General features: G+C 39.2%; 1 protein-coding gene and 1 non-coding gene across 2 annotated transcripts; both read left to right on the top strand.

The window, feature by feature from the left end:
* Positions 1–2,412: 2,412 nt before the first annotated feature.
* On the top strand, positions 2,413–2,931 carry LOC130975058 (uncharacterized). Its single transcript, XM_057899891.1, has one exon. The coding sequence runs from the start codon at positions 2,413–2,415 to the stop codon at positions 2,929–2,931; it is 519 nt and encodes a 172-aa protein (XP_057755874.1).
* A 7,856-nt stretch (positions 2,932–10,787) lies between these two features.
* LOC130978257 (small nucleolar RNA R71) lies at positions 10,788–10,895 on the top strand. Its single transcript, XR_009085910.1, has one exon. It is a non-coding gene; the product is annotated as a small nucleolar RNA R71 (small nucleolar RNA).
* Positions 10,896–26,328: the final 15,433 nt, after the last annotated feature.

Raw genomic sequence — 26,328 nt, 5'->3', positions numbered from 1 at the left:
AGCATGCCAGAAAGAGTGAAAGAAGAGAAGGAAGCACCAAAACCTGAGCTCAAAGCATTACCCCCTAATCTCAAGTATGCATACTTGGGTAGTGATGAGAGCCATCCTGTTATCATTAGCTCCGCCCTTAGCCAAGAACAGGAAGAAGAATTGATCAAGGTGCTACAAACCCATCAAGATGCCATTGGATGGACCCTAGCTGATTTGAAGGGGATAAGTTCATCCATATGCATGCATAAAATCTTGTTAGAAGAAGATGCTAGACCCTCCATTCAAGCTCAGAGAAGATTGAATCCCGCCATGAAAGAAGTGGTACAAAAGGAGGTCATGAAGTTATGGCAGGCAGGGGTAATCTACCCCATTTCAGATAGCCCATGGGTTAGTCCCATCCATGTAGTTCCCAAGAAAGGTGGCATAACTGTGGTGCCAAATGAGAGGAACGAACTCATACCCACAAGAACTGTTACTGGGTGGAGGATGTGCATAGACTACAGGAAGCTCAATGAAGCCACCAGAAAAGATCATTTCCCACTTCCATTCATGGATCAGATGCTTGAAAGGCTTGCAGGACATGCTTACTATTGCTTCCTAGATGGATACTCAGGCTATAATCAGATAGTAGTTGATCCAAGAGATCAAGAGAAAACATCATTTGTTTGTCCATATGGAGTGTTTGCGTATAGACGCATGCCCTTTGGATTGTGCAATGCACCTGCAACTTTCCAAAGGTGCATGCTGTCCATCTTTTCGGACATGATCGAAAAGTTTATTGAAGTTTTCATGGATGATTTTTCTGTGTTTGGAAATTCTTTTCCTAGCTGCCTACACCACCTTGCCTTGGTGCTTAAGAGATGCCAAGAGACCAACCTAGTATTAAACTGGGAAAAGTGTCATTTCATGGTCACAGAAGGTATAGTCCTTGGCCACAAAGTCTCCAATAGAGGCATTGAGGTGGACAGAGCTAAGGTGGAACTCATTGAAAAACTACCTCCACCAAGTAATGTCAAGGCAGTTAGGAGTTTTTTGGGACACGCTGGCTTTTACAGAAGGTTTATTAGAGACTTTTCTAAAATAGCCAAACCTTTGAGTAACTTACTTGTCTCTGATACACCCTTTGTATTTGATGAAAATTGCATGCTAGCCTATGAACTTTTAAAGCAAAAACTTTCCTCTGCACCTATCATTGCCCCACCTGATTGGAACTTACCTTTTGAACTGATGTGTGATGCATCAGACCTTGCTATTGGGGCAGTGTTAGGACAAAGGAAAGACAATTTGGTACATGTGATTTACTATGCCAGTAAGGTCTTGAATGATAACCAAAGGAATTACACAACCACTGAAAAAGAGCTCTTGGCAATAGTCTTTGCATTTGACAAATTTAGATCCTATCTCATTGGATCTAAAGTCATTGTTTTCACTGATCATTCAGCTTTAAAATACTTACTTGCTAAACAAGAATCCAAACCAAGACTTATTAGATGGGTTCTTTTGTTGCAGGAATTTGACATTGAAATCAAAGACAAGAAGGGTGTAGAGAACAAAGTGGCAGACCATTTATCAAGGATACCATGTGAAGAGGGAAGCACACAAAGCACACATATAAATGAGTGCTTCCCTGATGAACAACTCATGGTAATTCACAAAGCACCCTGGTTTGCAGACATAGCAAACTTCAAGGCCACTGGGAGTTTGCCGTTGGAATTTAACAAGCATCAAAGGAAGAAACTGGTAAATGATGCCAAATACTTCATCTGGGACGAACCATACTTGTTCAAAAAATGTTCAGATGGCATACTCAGAAGGTGCATATCAAAGGAAGAAGGAAGGGAAGTCTTATGGGACTGCCATGGATCCCCTTATGGAGGACATTTTGCAGGAGAAAGAACAGCAGCTAAGGTGTTGCAGTGTGGTTTCTATTGGCCCACTATCTTCAAAGATGCAAAGGAACTAGTGAAACACTGTCATGAATGCCAGAAAGCGGGAAACCTGCCAAGAAGAAATGAAATGCCACAACAATTCATTCTGGAACTTGAATTGTTTGATGTATGGGGAATAGATTTCATGGGACCCTTTCCCACCTCATACTCAAATAATTACATTCTTGTGGCAGTAGATTATGTCTCCAAATGGGTTGAAGCAATAGCAACTCCAACCAATGATAACAAGGTAGTCCTGAACTTCCTCAGAAAACAAATTTTTTGCCGTTTTGGGGTTCCAAGAGCAATCATCAGTGATGGAGGAAGCCACTTCTGCAACAAACCATTAGAGGCATTGCTTCTGAAATATGGAGTCAAACACAAGGTAGCCACACCATACCGTCCACAGACAAGTGGGCAAGCCGAAATATCTAACAGGGAACTCAAAAGAATCCTAGAAAAAACTGTGGGAACTTCAAGGAAGGATTGGTCGATGAAGCTAGATGATGCCCTTTGGGCATATAGGACAGCTTTCAAAACACCAATTGGAATGTCTCCTTACCAACTAGTATATGGAAAAGCTTGCCATTTGCCACTGGAGTTGGAACACAAGGCATTCTGGGCCTTGAAACTCTTGAACTTAGACAGCAAAGCTGCTGGAGAAAGAAGGATGTTGCAAATTCAAGAGTTGGAAGAATTCAGAGCTGAAGCCTATGAGAATGCCAAAATTTACAAAGAAAGAGCAAAGAAGAAGCATGACAGCGACATAGCCCCAAGGAAATTTGAAGAGGGACAAAAAGTATTGCTCTACAATTCTAGGCTGAAGCTATTCCCAGGGAAGCTAAAATCAAGGTGGTCTGGACCATTCCTTGTCACCAAGGTCTCCAAATATGGACAAGTAGAAATCATGGAAGAAAAGTCACAACGAACCTTCACTGTGAATGGTCAAAGACTCAAACATTACTTGGGAGATGTGGATGAAAAGGACAAGGTTAAATATCACCTCAACTGAGGAAGACAACCGTCAAGCTAGTGACGTTAAAGAAGCGCTTGTTGGGAGGCAACCCAACCTGAGGTAATACTCCTTTACTGTTTCTTTTATTTGTTTCAATAAAAAGGTGAAGCAATTTCTATGCATTGCAAGGAATTAAGTTTGGTGTTTCACACCAAACAATGAATTGTGGATCAATAATTCAAAGGGGAATGTGTGACTCTAAGTTTGGTGTTCCACCATATAGATTACTTGAACACAACAACCTTTGAATTATATGAAAGGAACAACCATTCTAAGCAATCACAAAAATGCTTAAAATCCTTAGCAGCAACTTCATTCCAAGAAGAATTCAAGGATTCAAAGAGCAGAGGAGTAAGTAGGAGACTAAGTTTGGTGTTCACACACCAACTTAAGACTCAGACACTTGCCCATATATAGTGAGCTAACCATTCAAGTGCTTGAGAAGCAAGCAACTTCATCACTCCTTGCAGGAAAGGAAACAAGGATCTTAGAAAGAACATGAATCAACAACTAGGAGAAGAAGGAGAAATCAAATTGTTTCCTGGCAACAAAGAGAAAACAAGAAATCTCACAAGGTGGTGTTGTTTCTTGACCATTTTCTAAAAAAAGCAAACAAGAGCATGCTTGTTCTGGTTTAAAGTGTAATTGCTGAATCTTTTTGGAATGTGAAGTTTTTAGTATGTTGTCTGTTTATTGCTTTGAATAAAGTGAAACGCCTAGATGTTTGGATATAACTCACCTTCTTAAAAAAATGCTTGCCATGCTTGTTCTGTTTCCAAAAAAAATTAAAAGAAAAGTTTGAACAAAAGTAACTTGGCTCAATTAGTGACAAATTAAGTAGCATTAAGTGGTGGTATGCATGCTTGATTGTTTAGTTAGCTCACTGAAAATTGAGTGTAGAATTATCATTTTTGTGTAGAAGTTGAATACTGTCTATGGATCTTGATTAATAAATGTCTTTGGCCATGAAAAAAGAAAGAAAAAGAAGAAGAAAAGCCACTGAAAAGGGCAACTAAAAAGCAAAAGAATTAAGAAAATAAGCTAGGCACCAATGGTTTGAACTTCTGAGACATATGCATGTGGTGTTTATGTACTAGGATCTGCTTGGATGAATAGGTTCTGTGGAGTGTTTCAACACTTGGTAACTTGGGTTAACTAACCCGGGATTATCAACCAAAAGTCCATTATCAAGAGCAACCTAGCTACAAAACATTTAGTCACACAAAGAGGTGCTGGGCACCAATGTCTCAAGAAGAAATGTGAACTAAAATGCCTGTAGTGGATATGTGTAATGCACTGATAAGAAAAAGAAAATGCCAAAGGCTTGTGCAACACATGACACTGAGCAAACAAGGAGCAAAGAGCTCTAAGAAAAAGAAAAACAAAGAAACCAAAGACATAAGGATAACAAGAGGCCATAGCAGTGTTTGATGGATGCAATGAAAAAGTGATAATTCTACCTGATGAGAATGAAAAAGTGATGCTGCAACTTTCTGCATAAAACCCTTCTGATGAACTTCAAGTGCTTGCTAATGTAGCCAATGTAATTGCTTCCTGTTTCATACTTTCTCCTCAAATAACTCAGGACTTGCTTAGGGACAAGCAAGTATTAAGTTTGGTGTTGTGATGCCAAGGCATCTTAGGCTAGTTTCACTAGCATTTTTCTTTTAGTTTTAGTTGTTTTATACATTTTCTTGAGCTTAAAGTAACCAAGAATGGTTAATTTAACAACAAAGCAATGAACCATCCAAACATTATGATTTTGATGCAATTTTCATGAGTTTTTAGTGATATTACTTGAATGCTATGAATGGATGAATTCTCATGAAATTTTGCAAGACTTTGATGCAATTGTTTGGATGATTTCAGGGAAGAAGAGGCTAGGCAAGGAAGCAACAAAAATCAATAAAGGAAGCTTGATTATTAAATGGGACGTTTAAGCTCCAGTTTAAGGTTAAACTGGAGCTTAAACGCCAAATTCATAAGAAGAAAGGAAATGCTGTAACTGGCGTTTAACCTCCAGTTTGACCTCAAACTGGAAGTTAAACGCCAGGATGAAAAATGGCACTAATGAGCATTCCACGTTTAACCTCCAGTTTGACCTCAAACTGGAGGTTAAACGCCAGAATGATGAATTGAACTAAGGGAGGCACAAAAGCATTTCCACGTTTAACCTCCAGTTTGACCTCAAACTAGAGGTTAAACGTGTTCGACACTTCAATTCTCACCAAGAAGCATTCCACGTTTAACCTCCAGTTTGACCTCAAACTGGAGGTTAAACGCCAGAAGCTAGATAGGCACCAGGAGAGTTCCACGTTTAACCTCCAGTTTGACCTCAAACTGGAGGTTAAACGTGTTCGATGGTCATTCTCCTCCAGGGTGTGATTTTCATTTCCAAGTTTAACCTCCAGTTTGACCTCAAACTGGAGGTTAAACGTGTTATATGGGACAGCTTGACCATGCCTTCTTCAAACATAAATAACTTGAGCTATAAAACTCCAAATGAGGTGATTCAAAATGCATTGGAAAGAAGACATCTAGAGCTTTCCAAGCATATATGGCATGCATGGTGGATACTAAAAATTGAGGGCGAAAACAGCCCCGTAATGTGCATAGAAGAGAATACCAACATGCAATCAGGCCAGCTGACCTCTTCACCTTCCATGGAGTATAACTCGAGTTGTAGAACTCCAATTGAGGTGATTCCAGTTGCATTGGAAAGTAGACATCCATAGCTTTCCAACGAGGTATAATAGTCCATATTTGGCATCAAATTGGCAAGGTTGACAAGAGGACAAAGTGACGACTCAATGAAAGGGAAGTGTTTCCACGTTTAACCTCCAGTTTGACCTCAAACTGGAGGTTAAACGTGTTCGATGGTTTTCCTTCCTCCAGGGTGTTTTCTTCATTCCACGTTTAACCTCCAGTTTGACCTCAAACTGGAGGTTAAACGTGTTCGATCCTAATTCCCTCCAGAGCTTGCTTTCTTCATTTCCAAGTTTAACCTCCAGTTTGAGGTCAAACTGGAGGTTAAACGTGTTCGATATATTAACTCTCTTGGGTTGCTTTCTTCCAATTCCACGTTTAAGTTTTAGTTTGACCTTAAACTGAAACTTAAACTTCAACTTAAACACCACCATTTGAAAAGGTTTCTGGGCCAAATATATTGAAGTTTAAGTTAGCAATTGAGCACAAATACTATCTTAAACGTATTATGGTGTGAAACCCAAGAGAATATCATGGTTTATGAGATTGGGCCTGAAGAATTGATGAGTCTGGAATTCAATTTGTTGAGCCTTGTGTCATTACTTGTTTATCACTAAGTTTGCTCAATAAATGTTGCAGAATTGGATCACAGTCTCATCAGAATTATGGACCATAAACCCAAGGCAAAAGGAAATCAAGGAAAGGCCTCAAAGCCCAAGAAACACAACAGAAGCTCAATTTAGAAAGTGTATAAATAGGATAGAATTGAAGTTAGTTGGGACCTTTTGACACTTGAGAATTTTTCATACTGTAATTGAATTTTGAGCTATGAAACACTAACCCCTTTCATTGGGTTAGGGAGCTCTATTGTAATTCAATGAATCAATAATAGTTTCATCTTCTTCTTCAATCTTTTCTCTTGAATTTTGTTAGAAAGCTTCTCGATCTAACTCCATTGGTTAGTTATCTTGGGAAAGAAACTATCCATAATTGGAATCCTTCGGAACCTTGGGAAAGGAATGATGGATTAATGCTAGAGAAGCTTTCTCACAATGAATTGGATTGGGGTTTGGATGGATATTGTGACATGTAATCCTACCAAATTGTGGTCCATGAAGTTGTGTGGTATAATCAGTGATCGAGCTTCATCTCTTCTTATGAACATTTAAACCAAGGGATTGGGAATTTGTTTGTTTTTAGAGAGAATTGGTGAGCCAAGGAATTGGGATCCAATCATATAAGATTGCCAAGCAAAATACAATGAATGCATTGGTTGAGGAAGAGATGAAACATTTTGATTCGGAGATTTCAGTATCTCCTAACCCCAACGAACTCCCCATTTCCGATCTACACCTTCTATTTACATTCTGCACTTTCAATTCATGCAATCACCCCAATTCCCTTTTAATTTCAGCAATTTAATTTCTCGCACTTTCATTCTTGCAATTTAAGATTCTGTCATTTCCATTCCTTGCAATTTACATTTCCCGCCAAATTTACTTTATGCAATTCACATCCAATTCTTGATTCCGCTCAACTAACCAAACTTCTAATTCGAATTGCTCATTCAACCAATCCTTGTGGGATTCGACCTCACTCTATTGTGAGTTTTTACTTGACGACGATAACCGGTGCACTTGCCGGAAGGAATTTTGCCGTTTGTGCAATTTCCTAAAATCGTAGCTATACTCAGTTATAGCGCATCACAGATCCTCAGTAACGTGTCTCCTTTTTCATCATTCTTTCAAGAGCCAACATTCATGAACAACAAATTCAAAAGACATATGCACTGTTTAAGCAAACATTCAGAAAACAAAAGTATTGCCACCACATCAAAATAATTAATCTGTTATAAAATTCAAAATTCATGCAATTCTTCTCTTTTTTAATTAAGAACATTTTTCATTTAAGAAAGGTGATGGATTCATAGGACATCCATAACTTTAAGGCATAGACACTAAGACACTAATGATCATAAGACACAAACATAGATAAACATAAGCATGATTTTTCGAAAAACAGGAAAATAAAGAACAAGGAAATTAAAGAACGGGTCCACCTCAGTGATGGCGGCTTGTTCTTCCTCTTGAAGATCTTATGGAGTGCTTGAGCTCCTCAATGTCTCTTCCTTGTCTTTGTTGCTCCTCTCTCATGATTCTTTGATCTTCTCTAATTTCATGGAGGAGAATGGAATGTTCTTGGTGCTCCACCCTTAGTTGTCCTATGTTGGAACTCAATTCTCCTAGGGAGGTGTTGATTTGCTCCCAATAGTTTTATGGAGGAAAGTGCATCCCTTGAGGCATCTCAGGGATTTCATGATGAGTGGGATCTCTTGTTTGCTCCATCCTTTTCTTAGTGATGGGCTTGTCCTCATCAATGAGGATTTGGTCCAACCTTTGATCAAAGTTTACCCTTTTTGAGTTTGAAAGGAACCTCAGGGATCACCTTCTTCTTGGCCACAACTTCATAGAAGTGGTCTTGATGTACCCTTGAGATGAATCTCTCTATCTCCCATGACTCGGAGGTGGAAGCTTTTGCCTTCTCTTTCCTCTTTCTAGAGGTTTCTCCGGCCTTAGGTGCCATAAATGGTTATGGAAAAACAAAAAGCAATGCTTTTACCACACCAAACTTAGAAGGTTTGCTCGTCCTCGAGCAAAAAAAGAAAGAAGAGAGTAGAAGAAGAAGAAATAGAGGAGATGGAGATGGCTTTGTGGTTCGGCCAAAGGGGGAGAAGTAGTGTTTAGGTTGTGTGAAAATGAAAGAGTGAATATTGGTTTATATAGGGGTGGAGAGAGGGGTAGGTTTCGGTTATGAATGGGTGGGTTTGGGAGGGAAAGTGGTTTGAATTTGAATGGTGAGGTAAGTGGGGTTTTATGAAGGATGGATGTGAGTGGTGAAGAGAAAGATAGGATTTGATAGGTGAGGGGTTTTTGGGGAAGAGGTGTTGAGGTGATTGGTGAATGGGTGAAGAAGAGAGAGAGTGGTGGGGTAGGTGGGGATCTTGTGGGGTCCATAGATCCTGAGTGTCAAGGAAAATTCATCCCTGCACCAAGTGGCAAGCAAAAATGCTCTCTATGCCAATTCTGGCATTAAACGCCGGGCTGGTGCCCCTGTCTGGCGTTTAACGCCAGCTTCTTGCCCTTTCCTAGCGTTTAACGCCAGTCTGGTGCCCCTTTCTGGCATTAAATGCCCAGAATGGTGCCAGACTGGACGTTAAACGCCCATTTGCTGCCCTTACTGGCGTTTAAATGCCAGCAAGGTTTTCCTCCAGGGTGTGCTATTTTTCTTTCTGTTTTTCATTCTGTTTTTGCTTTTTCAATTGATTTTGTGACTTCCCATGATCATCAACCTATAGAAAATATAAAATAACAAAGGAAAATAGATTAAATATAACATTAGGTTGCCTCCCAACAAGCGCTTCTTTAATGTCAGTAGCTTGACAGTGGGCTCTCATGGAGCCTCACAGATACTCAGAGCAATGTTGGAACCTCCCAACACCAAACTTAGAGTTTGAATGTGGGGGTTCAACACCAAACTTAGAAGTTGGTTGTGGCCTCCCAACACCAAACTTAGAGTTTGGCTGTGGGGGCTCTGTTTGCCTCTGTTTTGAGAGAAGCTCTCATGCTTCCTCTCTATGGTAACAGAGGGATATCCTTGAGCCTTAAACACAAAGGATTCTTCATTCACTTGAATGATCAATTCTCCTCTGTCAACATCAATCATAGTCTTTGCTGTGGCTAGGAAGGGTCTGCCAAGGATGATGGATTCATCCATGCACTTCCCAGTTTCTAGGACTATGAAATCAGCAGGGATGTAATGGTCTTCAATCTTTACCAAAACATCCTCTACAAGTCCATAAGCTTGTTTTCTTGAATTGTCTGCCATCTCTAGTGAGACTCTTGCAGCTTGCACCTCAAAGATCCCTAGCTTCTCCATTACAGAGAGAGGCATGAGGTTTATACTTGACCCTAGGTCATACAGAGCCTTCTTAAAGGTCATGGTGCCTATGGTACAAAGTATTGAAAACTTCCCAGGATCTTGTCTCTTTTGAGGTAATTTCTGCCTAGACAAGTCATCCAGTTCTTTGGTGAGCAAAAGGGGTTCATCCTCCCAAGTCTTATTACCAAATAACTTGTCATTTAGCTTCATGATTGCTCCAAGGTATTTAGCAACTTGCTCTTTAGTTACATACTCATCCTCTTCAGAGGAAGAATACTCATCAGAGCTCATGAATGGCAGAAGTAAATCCAATGGAATCTCTATGGTCTCAGTGTGAGCCTCAGATTCCCATGGTTCCTCATTAGGGAATTCATTGGAGGCCAGTGGACATCCATTGAGGTCTTCCTCAGTGGCGTTCACTGCCTCTTCCTCCTCTCATAGTTCGGCCATGTTGATGACCTTGCACTCTCCTTTTGGATTCTCTTCTGTATTGCTTGGAAAAGTACTAGGAGGGAGTTCAGTAACTTTCTTACTCAGCTGACCCACTTGTGCCTCTAAATTCCTAATGGAGGACCTTGTTTCAGTCATGAAACTTTGGGTGGTTTTGATTAGATCAGAGACCATGGTTGCTAAGTCAGAGTGGCTCTGCTTAGAATTCTCTGTCTGTTGCCGAGAAGATGATGGAAAAGGCTTGCCATTGCTAAACCTGTTTCTTCCACCATTATTGTTGTTGAAACCTTGTTGATGTCTCTGTTGATCCTTCCATGAGAGATTTGGATGATTTCTCCATGAAGAACTATAGGTGTTTCCATAGGGTTCTCCCATGTAATTCACCTCTTCCATGAAAGGGTTCTCAGGATCATAAGCTACTTCTTCAGATGAAGCGTCCTTAGTACTGCCTGGTAAAGCTTGCATTCCAGACAGACTTTGAGAAATCATATTGACTTGTTGAGTCAATATTTTGTTCTGAGCCAATATGGCATTCAGAGTATCAATCTCAAGAACTCCTTTCTTCTTATTTGTCCCATTGTTCACAGGATTCCTTTCAGAAGTTACATGAATTGGTTATTTGCAACCATTTCAATGAGTGCTTGAGCTTCTGCAGGCGTCTTCTTTAGATGAAGAGATCCTCCAGCAGAGCTGTCCAGTGACATCTTGGATAGTTCAGACAAACCATCATAGAAGATACCTATGATGCTCCATTTAGAAAGCATGTCAGAAGGACACTTTTTGATTAATTGTTTGTATCTTTCCCAAGCTTCATAGAGGGATTCTCCTTCCTTCTGTCTGAAGGATTGGACTTTCACTCTAAGCTTACTCAATTTTTGAGGTGGAAAGAACTTTGCCAAGAAGGCATTGACTAGCTTTTCCCAAGAGTTCAGGCTTTCTTTAGGTTGTGAGTCCAATCATATCCTAGCTCTATCTCTTACAGCAAAAGGAAATAGCATAAGTCTGTAGACCTCAGAGTCAACCCCATTAGTCTTGACAGTGTCACAGATTTGCAAGAATTCAGCTAAAAACTAATGAGGATCTTCCAATGGAAGTCCATGGAACTTGCAATTCTGGTGCATCAGAGAAACTAATTGAAGCTTAAGCTCAAAGCTGTTTGCTCCAATGGCAGGGATAGAGATGCTTCTCCCATAGAAATCAGGAGTAGGTACAGTAAAGTCACCCGGCACCTTCCTTGCATTGTGGGCATTGTTGTTGTTTTCGGCTGCCATGGGTTCTTCTTCTTTGAAGATTTCTGTTAGGTCCTCTACAGAGAGTTGTGCCTTAGCTTCTCTTAGCTTTCGCTTCAAGGTCCTTTCAGGTTTAGGATCAGCCTCAACAAGAATGCTTTTGTCTTTGCTCCTGCTCATATGAAAGAGAAGAGAACAAGAAAATATGGAATCCTCTATGTCACAGTATAGAGACTCCTTGAGGTGTCAGAGGAAAAGAAAAATAGAAGGAAGAGGTAGAAAATTCGAACTTATCAAGGAAAGATAGAGTTCGAATTGTGCATTGAGGAGGGGTGTTAGTCCATAAATAGAAGGATATGAGAAGAGGGGAAGAAATTTTCAAAAATAAATTAAAAAGATTTTAAAAACATTTTGAAAAATACTAATTGATTTTCGAAAACTAAGAGTGGAAAAGAAATCAAGTGATTTTTGAAAAAGATTTTGAAATTAGAAATAAAAAAGATATGATTGAAAACTATTTTGAAAAAGATGTGATTAAAAAGATATGATTAAAAAGTTATGGTTTTAAAAAGATGTGATTGAGAAGATATGATTTGAAAAACAATTTAGAAAAAAAAAGATTTGATTTTGAAAATCAATGACTTGACTAACAAGAAAAGATATGATTCAGACATTAAACCTTTCTCAACAGAAAAGGCAACATACTTGAATTGCTGAATCAAATCGTTAATTGTTAGCAAGTATCTTTGAAAATGGAAAGAAATTGATTTTGAAAACATATGATTGAAAAGATATGATTTGAAAAAGATTTGATTTTGAAAAATTTTGAAAACCTGAAAAAAATTTGAATTGAAAACAAAATCTTCCCTCTTGTGCCATCCTGGCGTTAAACGCCCAGAATGGTGTACATTCTGGCGTTTAACGCCCAAAACACTACCCTTTTGGGCGTTAAACGCCCAGCCAGGTACCCTGGCTGGCGTTTAAACGCCAGTTTTCCTTCCTCACTGGGCGTTTTGAACGCCCAGCTTTTTCTGTATAATTCCTCTGCTGTATGTTCTGAATCTTCAATTCTCTATATTATTGACTTGAAAAGACACAAATCAAAAATATTTTTTGGATTTTTAATGATGAGGAATAATCAAAATGCAACTAAAATCAAATAACAATGCATGCAAGACACCGAACTTAGCAGTTTGTATACTACTGACACTAACAAAATGATAATGCATATGAGAAACAACAAAACACTCAAGTCAAGAGAATTCAAAGATCAGAGCAAGGAAATCATCAAGAACATCTTGAATGAATGCAAGAAGAACAGAAACATGCAATTGACACCAAACTTAACATGAGACACTAGACTCAACAAGAAACATAAAATATTTTTGGTTTTTTATGATTTAATAATTTTTTTTTGGATTTTTCGAAAATTAAGTTGAAAAGAAAATAAAGGTATCAAAATTCTTAATGAGAATTCCAGGAATCATGTAATGTTAGTATAAAGCTTTAGTCTAAAGAAATTAGACATGGCTAGCCAAGCTTCAGCAAGACATTGCATTCAAGAGCTAAATTGATGAGAATCAATCAGCTTTGGTGATGATAAGAACATCACCTTGAAACCCTAGAATTCATTCTTAAGAACTCTGAAGAAAAATACCTAATCTAAGCAACCAGATGAACCGTCAGTTGTCCAAACTCGAAACAATCCCCGGCAACGGCGCCAAAAACTTGGTGCACGAAATTGTGATCCATTCTTTTCACAACTCAAACAGTCCCCAATAATGGCTCCAAAAACTTGGTGCTCAATACCATGGTCTAAACATAATTTCACAACTTCGCACAACTAACCAGCAAGTGCACTGGGTCGTCCAAGTAATAAACCTTACGCGAGTAAGGGTCGATCCCACGGAGATTGTTGGTATGAAGCAAGCTATGGACATCTTGTAAATCTCTGTCAGGCAGATTCAAATGGTTATAGATGATATATGAATAAAGCTTAAAATAAAGATAGAGATACTTATGTAATTCATTGGTGAGAATTTAACATAAGTGTATGGAGATGCTCAGTCCCTTCCGTCTCTCTGCTTTCCTACTGTCTTCATCCAATCCTTCTTACTCCTTTCCATGGCAAGCTGTATGTTGGACATCACCGTTGTCAGTGGCTATAATCCCGTCCTCTCAGTGAAAATGTTCAACGCACCCTGTCACGGCACGGCTAATCATCTGTCGGTTCTCAATCAGGTTGGAATAGAATCCATTGATTCTTTTGCGTCTGTCACTAACGCCCAGCCTTCAGGAGTTTGAACCTCGTCACAGTTATTCAATCAATGAATCCTACTCAGAATACTACAGACAAGGTTTAGACCTTCCGGATTCTCTTGAATGCCGCCATCAATTCTAGCTTATACCACGAAGATTCTGGTTAAGGAATCCAAGAAATATCCACTCAATCTAAGGTAGAACGGAGGTGGTTGTCAGGCACACGTTCATAGGTGAGAATGATGATGAGTGTCACGGATCATCACATTTATCAAGTTGAGGAACAAGTGATATCTTAGAACAATAACAAGCTGAATTGAATAGAAGAACAATAGTAATTGCATTAATACTCAAGGTACGGCAGAGCTCCACACTTTAATCTATGGTGTGTAGAAACTCCACTGTTGAAAATACATAAGAACAAGGTCTAGGCATGGCCGAATGGCCAGCCTCCCTGATCTAAGATAGCATAAAACTACTCAAAGATAGCTACCCAAATGAGAATACAATAGTAAAAGGTCCTATATGTAGAAAACTAGTAGCCTAGGGTTTACAGAAATGAGTAAATGACAGAAAAATCCACTTCCAGGCCCACTTGGTGTGTGCTTGGGATGAGCATTGAAGCATTTCGTGTAGAGACTTCTCTTGGAGTTAAACGCCAGCTTTGTGCCAGTTTGGGCGTTTAACTCCCATTCTTGTGCCAGTTCCGGCGTTTAATGCCGGGCAGTTTTGTGCTGCTTTGGAACGCCAATTTGGGCCATCAAATCTCGAACAAAGTATGGACTATTATACATTGCTGGAAAGCCCAAAATGTCTACTTTCCAACCCCGTTGAGAGCACGCCAATTGGGCTTTCATAGCTCCGGAAAATCCACTTCGAGTGCAGGGAGGTCAGAATCCCACAGCATCTAGAGTCCTTTTTAGCCTCTGAATCAGATTTTTGCTCAGGTCCCTCAATTTCACCCAGAAAATACCTGAAATCACAGAAAAACACACAAACTCATAGTAAAGTCCAAAAAAGTGAATTTTAACTAAAAACTAATAAAAATATAATAAAAACTAACTAAAACATACTAAAAACATACTAAAAATAATGCCAAAAAGCGTATAAATTATCCGCTCATCAGTCCCCTTCATTCCTCCACTTTGCAGCCTTTAATCTGTGTTTTCTAGGCTTGAAACTGGGCCAGAAATAGCCCAAGATTCGCTGTTTGCGAAATCTGCCACGCTGATTTTCGCAGATACGATGCGTCCACGTGGATGACGCGTTCGTATCGCTTATCTGTTCAGCCACTATGGCAAATTATATATCAAATCGAAGCCTCGGACGTTGGCTTTCCAACGCAAGTAGAACCGCGTCATTTGGATCTCTATAGCTCAAGTTATGGTCGTTTTAGTACGAGAGGGTCAGGTTGACAGCTTTGCAATTTCTTCAACTTCTTGTATTCCTTCCAATTTTGCATGCTTCCTTTCCATCCTCTAAGCCATTCTTGCCCTGTAATCCCTGAAATCACTTAACACACATATCAAGGCATCTAATGGTAATAAGAGAGGATTAAATAAAAGAAAATAAAAGCCAAAGAAGCATGTTTCAATCATAGAACAAATTCTGAGAAGGAATTGTAAAACATGCAAATCATATGAATAAATGTATGAAAGATTGATAAAATCCACTAAATTAAGCATAAGATAAACCATAAAATAGTGGTTTATCAACCTCCCCACACTTAAACAATAGCATGTCCTCATGCTAAGCTCAAGAGAAGCTATAAAGGGGTGAAGAGGGATGGTAGAATGTATGCAATGCAACCTATCTATATGAATGCAACTACGTGCAAGAATGTTTCTACCTACTTGGTTAAAAGTAAATAAGTTCTCCAAGACAAAAATAATTCAAATTCAACTAATTCAAATCATATAAAATAAAGACAAGTAAACTTGTAAGAAGATAGCTCATGAAAGCAGGGAGTATAGAATCAAGCGTTGAACCTTCACAGGAAGTGTATATCACTCTAATCTCTCAAGTGTCTAGGGTCAATCACTCTACTCTTCCCTAGTCATGCTTCCTAAACCTTGTTCTTCTTACTTTATACAATTTTAGAATACTTTACCTAACTACCCAAATTTTCCCCACTTTTGTATTACAAGCTCATGTATCAAACTTATTTTTGAATTTTGTCCCATGTGCATTGATCCTTTTTATTTTGCATTTGGGGTAATATTATTTTTCTTCTCTTTTCTTTTCTTTCTTTTTTTTTGTATCCCCTTATTTAATTACTTAATATATATATATTTTTTTCAATGCACATGGTAATTTAATTATTTTGATTTCACGTGAGCCTGCTTCCTAAAACTTTTATTTTGAAATGTCTTTATTCTTTTTAACTTTCTACCTTTGTTTTTATCATCCATGTTCCCATAAGGTTTCCCACACTTAAACATTACACAATTTCTATCTTAAGCTAACGAAGGATTCAACTTGGGATTTTTATTTTGTTTTTCTGCTTAAGGTTAGTAATGTGGTTATAAAACAAGAGGGGATTAAAAGCTCAAGGGAGCTAACAAGGGTGATGTAAAAGGTAGGCTAATTAGGAAATGGTGAGCTAGAATCAAACAATGGCCTCAATCATATGCAAGCATGTAAATATACTAAATAATGGACATATAGAATGGAACAAAGCAAAGATTTGTATTCATAGAGAAAAAATACACAAGAATAAAATATTATGGTTAAATAATATAACCATACAATTAAGCTCAAATCTTACAGGTTGTGTGTTCTAACTTTTACCTATGTTCCAAATAAAACTTCCAACAAATTTAACAAAAATTTTCAATTTAAATTAGTGAAATACTATAGAAATTTCTTGAAAAAGAAAATATTACTTCAACCAAGTAGTAACTAAATGCACAAAATTAAACAAAGATGCAAATGCAACAATTAACAATTAACATTGGTGTTGAGAAGGGATTAACTAACCCGCGGAGATCGGTATCGACCTCCTCACACTTAAAGATTGCACCGTCCTCGGTGCATGCTGAGATGTGCAGCTGGATGGGGGTTGTGGTTCCTCAGCTGGTGCTCTCTTTGTTCCTTTTCTTGCCGGTGGTTTGGGAGTAGCTTTCTCTGTACCCTTCTTGGTAGCCATCCTAAAAAGGGAAAAAGAAAGTAACAAGTAAAGCTAGGGGATCCAGCAAGGAAGAGAGCGGGAAAGGTGGTAATCAATGCACAGTAAAGAAGAATGATGTTAACACATGGTCATTACTACATGTGAAAAGTCATCAATGGAAATATAGTAAGTGCATGTGATGACAGTTAAATGCAAGATGTTTATTGGCATGCTGGCAAAGGCATGAGTAGCATAGATCAAGCATTCAATGTCCAAGTTAGATTACCAAGTGTTTCAAACTAACAACATGTTTGTAATAACAATTATATTTAATTAATAAAATGTAAAAAAGGGTTTTGTGAAAAGCAAGCATTTATAGTAGTAGATTAAAAGAAATCTTAAAAATAGTGCACAATGCCATACGGGCGTTTTCACAAACACATAGCATGCATGGTAAATAAGCTATTTGAAAGCATTAAATTGAACATGCAAGCAACCCTTTAAAAAGTAATATATAATTGTCAAATAATCCACAAAAATATAGAAAAAACAATGACCCAAATAAAATTCCAACACCAATGAAAATAATGCAATGAATGAAAGTATGCAATTAAGTAAAGGAAAATGAAACATAAGAAGAATGAGAAGGGAAAGAAGGGAAGAAGAAGTAAGAAAGAAAGGAGGGAGGAAAAATTAGGATTGGGGAAGAAAAGATAAAATATTTTGGCATATTAGGTTAAGGTGTGCGACGCTGGCGACGCGGTCACGTGGTGCGCAATAAGGTCAGGCAACGCGGACGCGTGGGTCACGCGATCGCGTCACTTGATTTGTGCTAGTGGTGTGAGTGCAGCCTCGCATTCGCACAACTCTCTGTTTGAATTGTATTTTGCCAAAAATCTGGGTGACGCGGTCGCGTGGGTGACGCGATCGCGTGGATGGCCATTTTTGAAAGACGACGCGGCCGCGTGGGGCACGCGTTCGCGTGAGAGGGCTTGGGCTTCTAGCACGAGTCTAGTCCAATTCCAGCACAACTTTTGGCCATGCACCTTTTTGATGTCGATTTTCATGGCACGTGGCCGTGTGGGTGACGCGGTCGCGTGAGAGGCCAAAGTTCCACATGACGCGGTCGCGTGAGCGACGTGGTCGCGTGGGGTCAAATTATACTAAAGGCGCGCCTCCAGCCACGCTCTCGCATGACTCTCTATTCAATTCTTTTCTTCCCAACGCACCTGCGACGCAGACGCGTCAGCGAAATTTTTTTTTCTTTTTTTATGCAGTATGCAAAATGCAATGCTAACATGAATGTTATACAGAATGCCAGGTTCAATCAAAACTCAAAAACAAACAAAACATACTAGAATTAAAACTTGAAAAGGGACGATCATACCATGGTGGGTTGTCTCCCACCTAGCACTTTTAGTTAAAGTCCTTAAGTTGGACATTTGGCGAGCTCCTTGTCATGGTGGCTTATGCTTGTACTGATCCAGGAATCTCCACCAATGCTTGGACTTCCAGTAGCCTCCAAGGTCCCAAATCTTGTTTCTGCACCCGTCTTCTTGTTGATCATCATGATTCCATTCGGGTAGCAAACAATCTGAATCCTCAGGGGAGCTATCAAATAACTTTCTAGAATCCTCAGGGGAGTTACCAAATAACTTCCTAGACCCATTCAAATGAGCTCTACACCAACCTTTACGTTTAAACTTTGAGCACATAACCATGTTGAACCTTGCAGGACAATACTTACCACTAACCATCTTCCTCTTACTCTTGATGTCACAGAGAGCTCTAAGTTGACCATCCGTCTCCAGTAGCCCATGTTCAAGTGGAATTAGAAAGCTAAGGGATATGAATTTTACCCACTTGAATGTTGTGAAGGATGATGGCAACTTAGGGGGAGGTGTTTCTAATGAACGTGCAAGCTCCACTCCCTTGTGCTCCTCTTTGACAACTACCACCTCTTTGCAAGCTTCTTCAATATCAACCTCTTCCTCTTGGTAGCTTTCTTCTGATTCAATTTCCTCTTTCTTGTTCACCAAGGGCATGGGAGGTTGTGCTTTTTCTTCTTGGATCTCCATCTCTTGATCAACCTCTTCCAAGTCTTCAACCATAACATGCCTTGGGGGTTGTACACCCTCCTCAACAACAAATTCAAACTCCTTAGAAGAGGGTTCTGTGGCTTGAGGTTCCCATGGAGGTTCTGCATCTCCTAAATTGTCAACCACTTTTTTCTCTGCAACTATTATGGCTTTCTCCACTTGTTCCAGTACAAAGTCATGCTCATTATTGTCCACTGGAGTCTCTAGTGTCTCTTTCATGCTACGTTCTTCATTAGATTCTCCACATGAAGCCATGGGGGTCCTTTGAGTGTCCAAACGTCCGGAAGGTAATTGACTTATTGCTTGCTCCAATTGATGAAGGGTTGCATGAAATTGATCTACTGTTTCCTTGAAATGATCCCTTGACTCTTGTTCCTCCTTGATGATTACCTTTCCATGACAACTCCCTTTAATTACTCCTTCACCTTCAAGGGTCTCTTCTACCTTCACCTTTAGTGCCTCCTCTAGCTCCTTATGAAGTATGGGTTCGCGAAGACGATCCACTCTCTCTTGTTCCATATCAATAGCATAATTGGGATCATCTTGCTCTTGGATTGGTGGATGTGGGTGTTTTTCCATGGATGGATCATTATGTGGTTGAGATGGAAGTGCATTGGAGCTTGAGGGTTGTATGTTGAAGGTATTTGGTGGTTCGATTTGGGTGGCGAGAGCTTGTATAGTAGAGTTCAGATCGGCAAATAATTTCTTCATGGAGGTTTGGGGTGGATAGGAGGGTTCATTTGTTGGGAGAAAGGGTTCATGGTAGGAAGGTGGTTCATCTTGATAAGGATATGGAGATGGTGAATATTGAGGTGGTGGTTCTAAGTGTGGCTCGTAGGGTGGTTGGTGTGGTGGATAAGAATTAGGGTCATATGGAGGTGTTTGGTGGAAAGAGGCTTGTGAGTATGGTGGTCCAAAGTCATGTTGAGGATATCTATCATTTTGGTATGCATTGCAGAATGGTCTTCGTCCATGATATCTTAGAAGGTGTTGTTGCCTAAAGGGTTGATCAGATCCTCTTGGCTCCATCCATCCTTGATTGGTCTGACCTTGATGCATATTCCTTATGTGGTTTCTATTTCCTTCAACAATGTTAGAACCAAACTCAAAGCGAGAGGGGTGAGAATTCATAGTAGTTATCAGCAATAAGGGGAAAAAGGAGAAACAAATAAACAAGTAAAAGAAAAAATATATATATATATATATATATATATATATATATATATATTTGAAAATATTTACAATAACCAATAATAAGGCACATGTTTGCAATTCCCCGGCAACGGCGCCATTTTGAAGAGAGGATTTTTGCGTGGTCTAAGAATCTTTACAATTAAGTACTCGTTGCAAGTATAGCTCTTAAACCAACAAAAGTCCTTTCTTACAAACGTTTTGGTTGTCACAAGCAACAAACATCTTAAAATTGATAACCAAGTATTTAAACCTCGGGTCGTCTTCTCAAGGAATTGCAGGGAGGTATGTTCTTATTATTGGTTATGAAAAAGTGTGTTTTGGGGTTTTGGATTAAGGTAAAAGGTTAGTTGAATGACAAGTAAAATAAAATAATAATAATAACTGGAAAATAAACCTTTGGCAAGGTACAAAAACTGGAAGTCCTATCCTTATTAATTGTGATGAGAATTGGATTTTAATCCCACTTAGTTAACCTTTAATAAACAAGGGAAGGTCAAGTGGACTAATTAATTTGATACCTAAAGTCCTAGTCTTTCCTTTGGAAAGGGTTAGAGTTATTGGAACTCAAATTAATCAGCAACTCCCAATTTCAACCACTGTTTTATTTGACAGCTCAAGCGTCACCAATTACTCAACCAAATCCAAAATGGAAAAATCCAAATTATTTATATTATAAATAAAAGAAACAAATCTTAGATCTGAAAATACCTCATATTATATTTAAATAAGAAAATCAATCCAAACATGGAACATTGAAAATAAATAAATACAAAGAATATTGAACCTGAGATGCAGAAGAAATATTCACAATCCTAATAAAAATCCTAATCCTAATCCTAATCCTAAGAGAGAGGAGAGAACGTCTTTCTCTAAAAACTACATCTAAACTATGAAAAGTGAATTATGAATCTAATCTGAAGTTTCCCCTTCATTCCTCCATTTTACAGCCTTTAATCTATATTTTCTAGGCTTGAAACTGGGCCGAAAATAGCCCAGGATTCGCTGATTGCGAAATCTGTCATGCTGATTTTCGCAGATGCGATGCATCCGCGTGAATGACACGTTCGCGTCGCCTATCTGTATGGCCACTTTGGCAAATTATATATCAAATCGAAGCCCCGGATGTTAGCTTTCCAACGCAAGTGGAACCGCGTCATTTGGACCTCTGTATCTCAAGTTATGGTCGTTTTAGTGCGAGAAGGTCAGGCTGATAGCTTTGCAGTTTCTTCAACTTCTTGTATTCCTTCCAATTTTGCATGCATCCTTTCCATCCTCTAAGCCATTCTTGCCCTGTAATCCCTGAAATCACTTAACACACATATCAAGGCATCTAATAGTAATAAGAGAGGATTAAATAAAAGAAAAGAAAAGCCAAAGAAGCATGTTTTCAATCATAGAACAAATTCTGAGAAGGAATTGTAAAACATGCAAATCATATGAATAAATGTTTGAAAGATTGATAAAATCCACTCAATTAAGCACAAGATAAACCATAAAATAGTGGTTTATCACATACCTCGAGAACAGAATGCCCGAGATGACGCACTCTCAAAACTAGCCGGCACCAAACCAGGGGGCAACAATAGAAACCTCATCCAAGAAATTCTACAAAATCTATCAATCTCTGAAGAAGAAAATATCCTGACCATAACATGTCAGGATCAAGGATGGATGGTTCCCATAATTAACTACCTCAAAACAGAAGCACTCTCCACAGAAGAAAAGGAGGCAAAGAGGTTGAAACAGAAGGCACAATACTACACTATCATAAACAATACTCTATACAAAAGAGGGATTTCAATACGATTGTTAAAATGCGTATCGACTTCTAACACAAAGGAAGTCCTAGAAGAAGTACACAGTAGCATTTGTGGCAATCCCCTAGGAGCACAAGCACTTACCAAGAAAGTACTCCGCGCAGGGTTTTATTGGCCAACTCTACAGAAAGAAGCCACAGAGTTCGTAAAGACATGTCCATCATGTTAGAAACATGCCAACTTTCACATCGCCCCACCAGAGGAGCTCATCAACGTAACCTCACCTTGGCCATTCGCAAAATGGGGACTCGACCTCCTCGGACCCTTCCCTCAGGGATCGGGACAAGTCAAATTCCTCATAGTGGGAATAGACTATTTCACAAAGTGGATCGAGGCAGAACCCCTAGCTAATGGCACTGCTTAAAGAAGTCGAAAATTCTTATATAGGAACATTGTCACGCGGTTCAGGGTTCCATACTCCATTACCACAGACAATGGCACTGGTGGACGAAATTGTGATCCTCTTTGTATTTGCATGAGATTTAAAAATTGGCTCTATTGGAATTTATGATCACAACTTCATTCAGCTTAACCACCAAGTGTACTAGGTCATCCAAGTAATACCTTACTTGAGTAAGGGTCGATCCCACAGAGATTGTTGGTATGAAGCAAGCTATGGTCACCTTGTAAATCTCAGTTAGGCAGATTAAATTGGTTTATGGATTTCGAAAATTAATAATAAATAGAAAATAAAAAGGGATAGAAATACTTATGTAAATCAATAGTGGGAATTTCAGATAGGCGTGCGGAGATGCTGGAATCCTTTCGAATCTCTACTTTCTTATTGCTTTCATCCAATCCTTCTTACTCCTTTCCATGGCAAGCTGTATGTAGGGCATCACCGTTGTCAATGGCTACATCCCATCCTCTCAGTGAAAACGTTCCTATGCTCTGTCACAGCACGGCTAATCATCTGTCGGTTCTCAATCAGGTTGGAATAGAATCCCTTGATTCTTTTGCGTTTGTCATCACGCCCAGCCTTCAGAAGTTTGAAGCTCGTCACAGTCATTCAATCCCAGAATCCTACTCGGAATACCATAGACAAGGTTTAGACTTTCCGGATCCTCATGAATGCCGCCATCTATCTAACTTATACCACGAAGATTCTGTTGGGGAATCTAAGAGATATGCGCCCGGCCTAAAGTAGAACGGAAGTGGTTGTCAATCACGCGCGTTCATAGGTGAGAATGATGATGAGTGTCATGGATCATCACATTCATCAAAGTTTTGTGCAACGTATATCTTCGAATAAGAATAAAAGAGAATTGAATAGAAAGTAATAATAATTGTATTGAAACTTGAGGTACAGCAGAGCTCCACACCCTTAATCTATGGTGTGCAGAAACTCCATCGTTGAAAATACATAAGTGAAAGGTTCAGGCATGGCCGAATGGCCAGCCCCCTGAATGATTAAGAGACCGAATAATCAAAGGCTAAACAGTCAAAAGATTAAACTGTCAAAAGATGTCTAATACAATAGTAAATCATCCTATTTTTACTAGACTAGCTACTACGGTTTACATGAGTAAGTAATTAATGCATAAATCCACTTTCGGGGCCCACTTGGTGTATGCTTGGGCTGAGCTTGATCTATCCACGAGCTGAGGCTTTTCTTGGAGTTGAACTCCAAGTTATAACGTGTTTTGGGCGTTCAACTCCGGATCATGACGTGTTTCTGGCGTTTAACTCCAGACAGCAGCATGTACTTGGCGTTCAACGCCAAATTACGTCATCAATTTCCGAATAAAGTATGGACTATTATATATTTCTGGAAAGCTATGGATGTCTACTTTCCAACGCCGTTGAGAGCGCGCCAATTGGAGTTCTGTAGCTCCAGAAAATCCATTTCGAGTGCAGGGAGGTCAGATTCCAACAGCATCAGCAGTCCTTTTGTCAGCCTTTTTCAGAGTTTTGCTCAAATCCCTCAATTTCAGCCAGAAATTACCTGAAATCACAGAAAAACACACAAACTCATAGTAAAGTCCAGAAATGTGAATTTAACATAAAAACTAATGAAAACATCCCTAAAAGTAGCTTGAACTTACTAAAAACTACCTAAAAACAATGTCAAAAAGCGTATAAATTATCTGCTCATCACAATACCAAACTTAAATTGTTGCTTGTCCCCAAGCAACTGAAAATCAAATAGGATAAAAAGAAGAGAATATACTATAAATTCCAGAATATCAATGAATATTAATTATAATTAGATGAGCGGGACTTGTAGCTTTTTGCTTCTGAACAGTTTTGGCATCTCACTTTTCCTTTGAAGTTCAGAATGATTGGCTTCTCTAGGAACTTAGAATTTTGGATAGTGTTATTGAATTTCCTAGTTAAGCATGTTGATTCTTGAACACAGCTACTTATGAGTCTTGGCCGTGGCCCTAAGCACTTTGTTTTCCAGTATTACCACCGGATACATAAATGCCACAGACACATAACTGGGTGAACCTTTTCAGATTGTGACTCAGCTTTGCTAAAGTCCCCAGTTAGAGGTGTCCAGAGCTCTTAAGCACACTCTTTTTGCTTTGGATCACGACTTTAACCACTTAGTCTCAAGCTTTTCACTTGGACCTTCATGACACAAGCATATGGTTAGGGACAGCTTGATTTAGCCGCTTAGGCCTGGATTTTATTTCCTTGGGCCCTCCTATCCATTGATGCTCAAAGCCTTGGATCCTTTTTACCCTTGCCTTTTGGTTTTAAGGGCTATTGGCTTTTTCTGCTTGCTTTTTCTTTTTCTTTCTATTTTTTTCGCCATTTTTTTTCGCAAGCTTTCTTTTTCACTGCTTTTTCTTGCTTCAAGAATCAATTCCATGAATTTTCAGATCATCAATAACATTTCTCTTTGTTCATCATTCTTTCAAGAGCCAACAATTTTAACATTCATAAACAACAAGATCAAAAATATGCACTGTTCAAGCATTCATTCAGAAAACAAAAAGTATTGTCACCACATCAATATAATTAAATTAAATTCAAGGATAAATTCGAAATTCATGTACTTCTTGTTCTTTTGAATTAAAGCATATTTCATTTAAGAGAGGTGAAGGATTAATGGATTTTATTCATAGCTTTAAGACATGGTTACTACACACTAATGATCATGAAGTAGAGACACAAAATATAGATAAACACATAACATAAAAACCGAAAAACAGAAAGAAATAAGAACAAGGAATGAATCCACCTTAGTGGCATCTTCTTCTTGAAGGACCAATGATGTTCTTAAGCTCTTCTATGTCCCTTCCTTATCTTTGTTGCTCCTCCCTCATTGCTCTTTGATCTTCTCTTATTTCATGGAGAATGATGGAGTGCTCATGATGTTCCACCCTTAATTGTTCAACATTGTGGCTCAAATCTTCTAAGGAAATGTTGAGTTGTTCCCAATAGTTGTTGGGAGGAAAGTGCATCCCTTGAGGCATCTCAGAGATTTCTTGATGATGAGCTTCCTCATGCATCTCTTGAGAACCGTGAAGGGTCTCTCTTGCTTGCTCCATCCTCTTCTTGGTGATGGGCTTATCCTCTTCAATGAGGATGTCTCCTTCTATGATAACTCCAGCCGAGTAACATAGATGGCAAATAAGGTGAGGAAAAGCTAGCCGTGCCATGGTGGAGGGCTTGTCGGCTATTTTGTAGATTTCATTGGAGATGACCTCATGAACTTCTACTTCCTCTCCAATAATGATGCTATGAATCATGATGGCCCGATCCACACTAACTTCAGATCGGTTGCTAGTGGGAATGATGGAGCGTTGAATGAACTCCAACCATCCTCTAGCCACAGGCTTGAGGTCCAGTCTTCTTAGTTGGACTGGCTTGCCTTTGGAGTCTCTCTTCCATTGAGCTCCTTCCACACATATGTCCATTAGGACTTGGTCCAACCTTTGATTAAAGTTGACCCTTCTAGTATAGGGGCGTTCATCTCCTTGCATCATGGGCAAGTGGAATGCCAACCTCACATTTTCCGGACTAAAATCTAAGTATTTCCCCCGAACCATTGTGAGATAATTCTTTGGACTCGGGTTCATACTTTGATCATGGTTCCTAGTGATCCATGCATTGGCATAGAACTCTTAAACCATTAAGATTTTGACTTGTTGCATGGGGTTGGTTAGGACTTCCCAACCTCTTCTTCGAATTTCATGTCGGATCTCCGGATACTCATTTTTCTTGAGCTTGAAAGGGACCTCAGGGATCACCTTCTTCTGTGCCACAACATCATAGAAGTGGTCTTGATGGCTCTTGGAGATGAATCTTTCCATCTCCCATGACTCGGAGGTGGAAGCTTTTGTCTTCCCTTTTCCTTTTCTAGAGGATTCTCCGGCCTTAGGTGCCATTGATGGTAATGGAAAAACAAAAAGCTTATGCTTTTACCACACCAAACTTAAAATATTGCTCGTCCTCGAGCAAGAGAAGAAAGAAGAGAAGAAGAAGAAGAAGAGAATATGGTAGAGAGGGAGAGTTGTAGGTTCGGCCAAGGTGAAGAAGAGGGGGTTGTGTTGTGTGAAAATGAAGTAGAATAGAAGGGTATATATAGGGAGAGGGGGGAGTGAAGTTTCGGCTATATAGGGTGGGATTGGGTGGGAAAA

The sequence above is a fragment of the Arachis stenosperma genome, chromosome 4 (assembly GCF_014773155.1).
Source record: "Arachis stenosperma cultivar V10309 chromosome 4, arast.V10309.gnm1.PFL2, whole genome shotgun sequence".
Lineage (NCBI taxonomy): Eukaryota > Viridiplantae > Streptophyta > Magnoliopsida > Fabales > Fabaceae > Arachis > Arachis stenosperma.
The sequence above is the reverse complement of the archived record's forward strand: the minus strand, read 5'-3'. Positions and strand labels throughout refer to the sequence as shown.

What these genes read in the sequence shown, in the direction of transcription:
- LOC130975058 (XM_057899891.1), top strand. Translation starts at nt 2,413, where the DNA reads ATGAAGCTAGATGATGCCCTTTGGGCATATAGGACAGCTTTCAAAACA.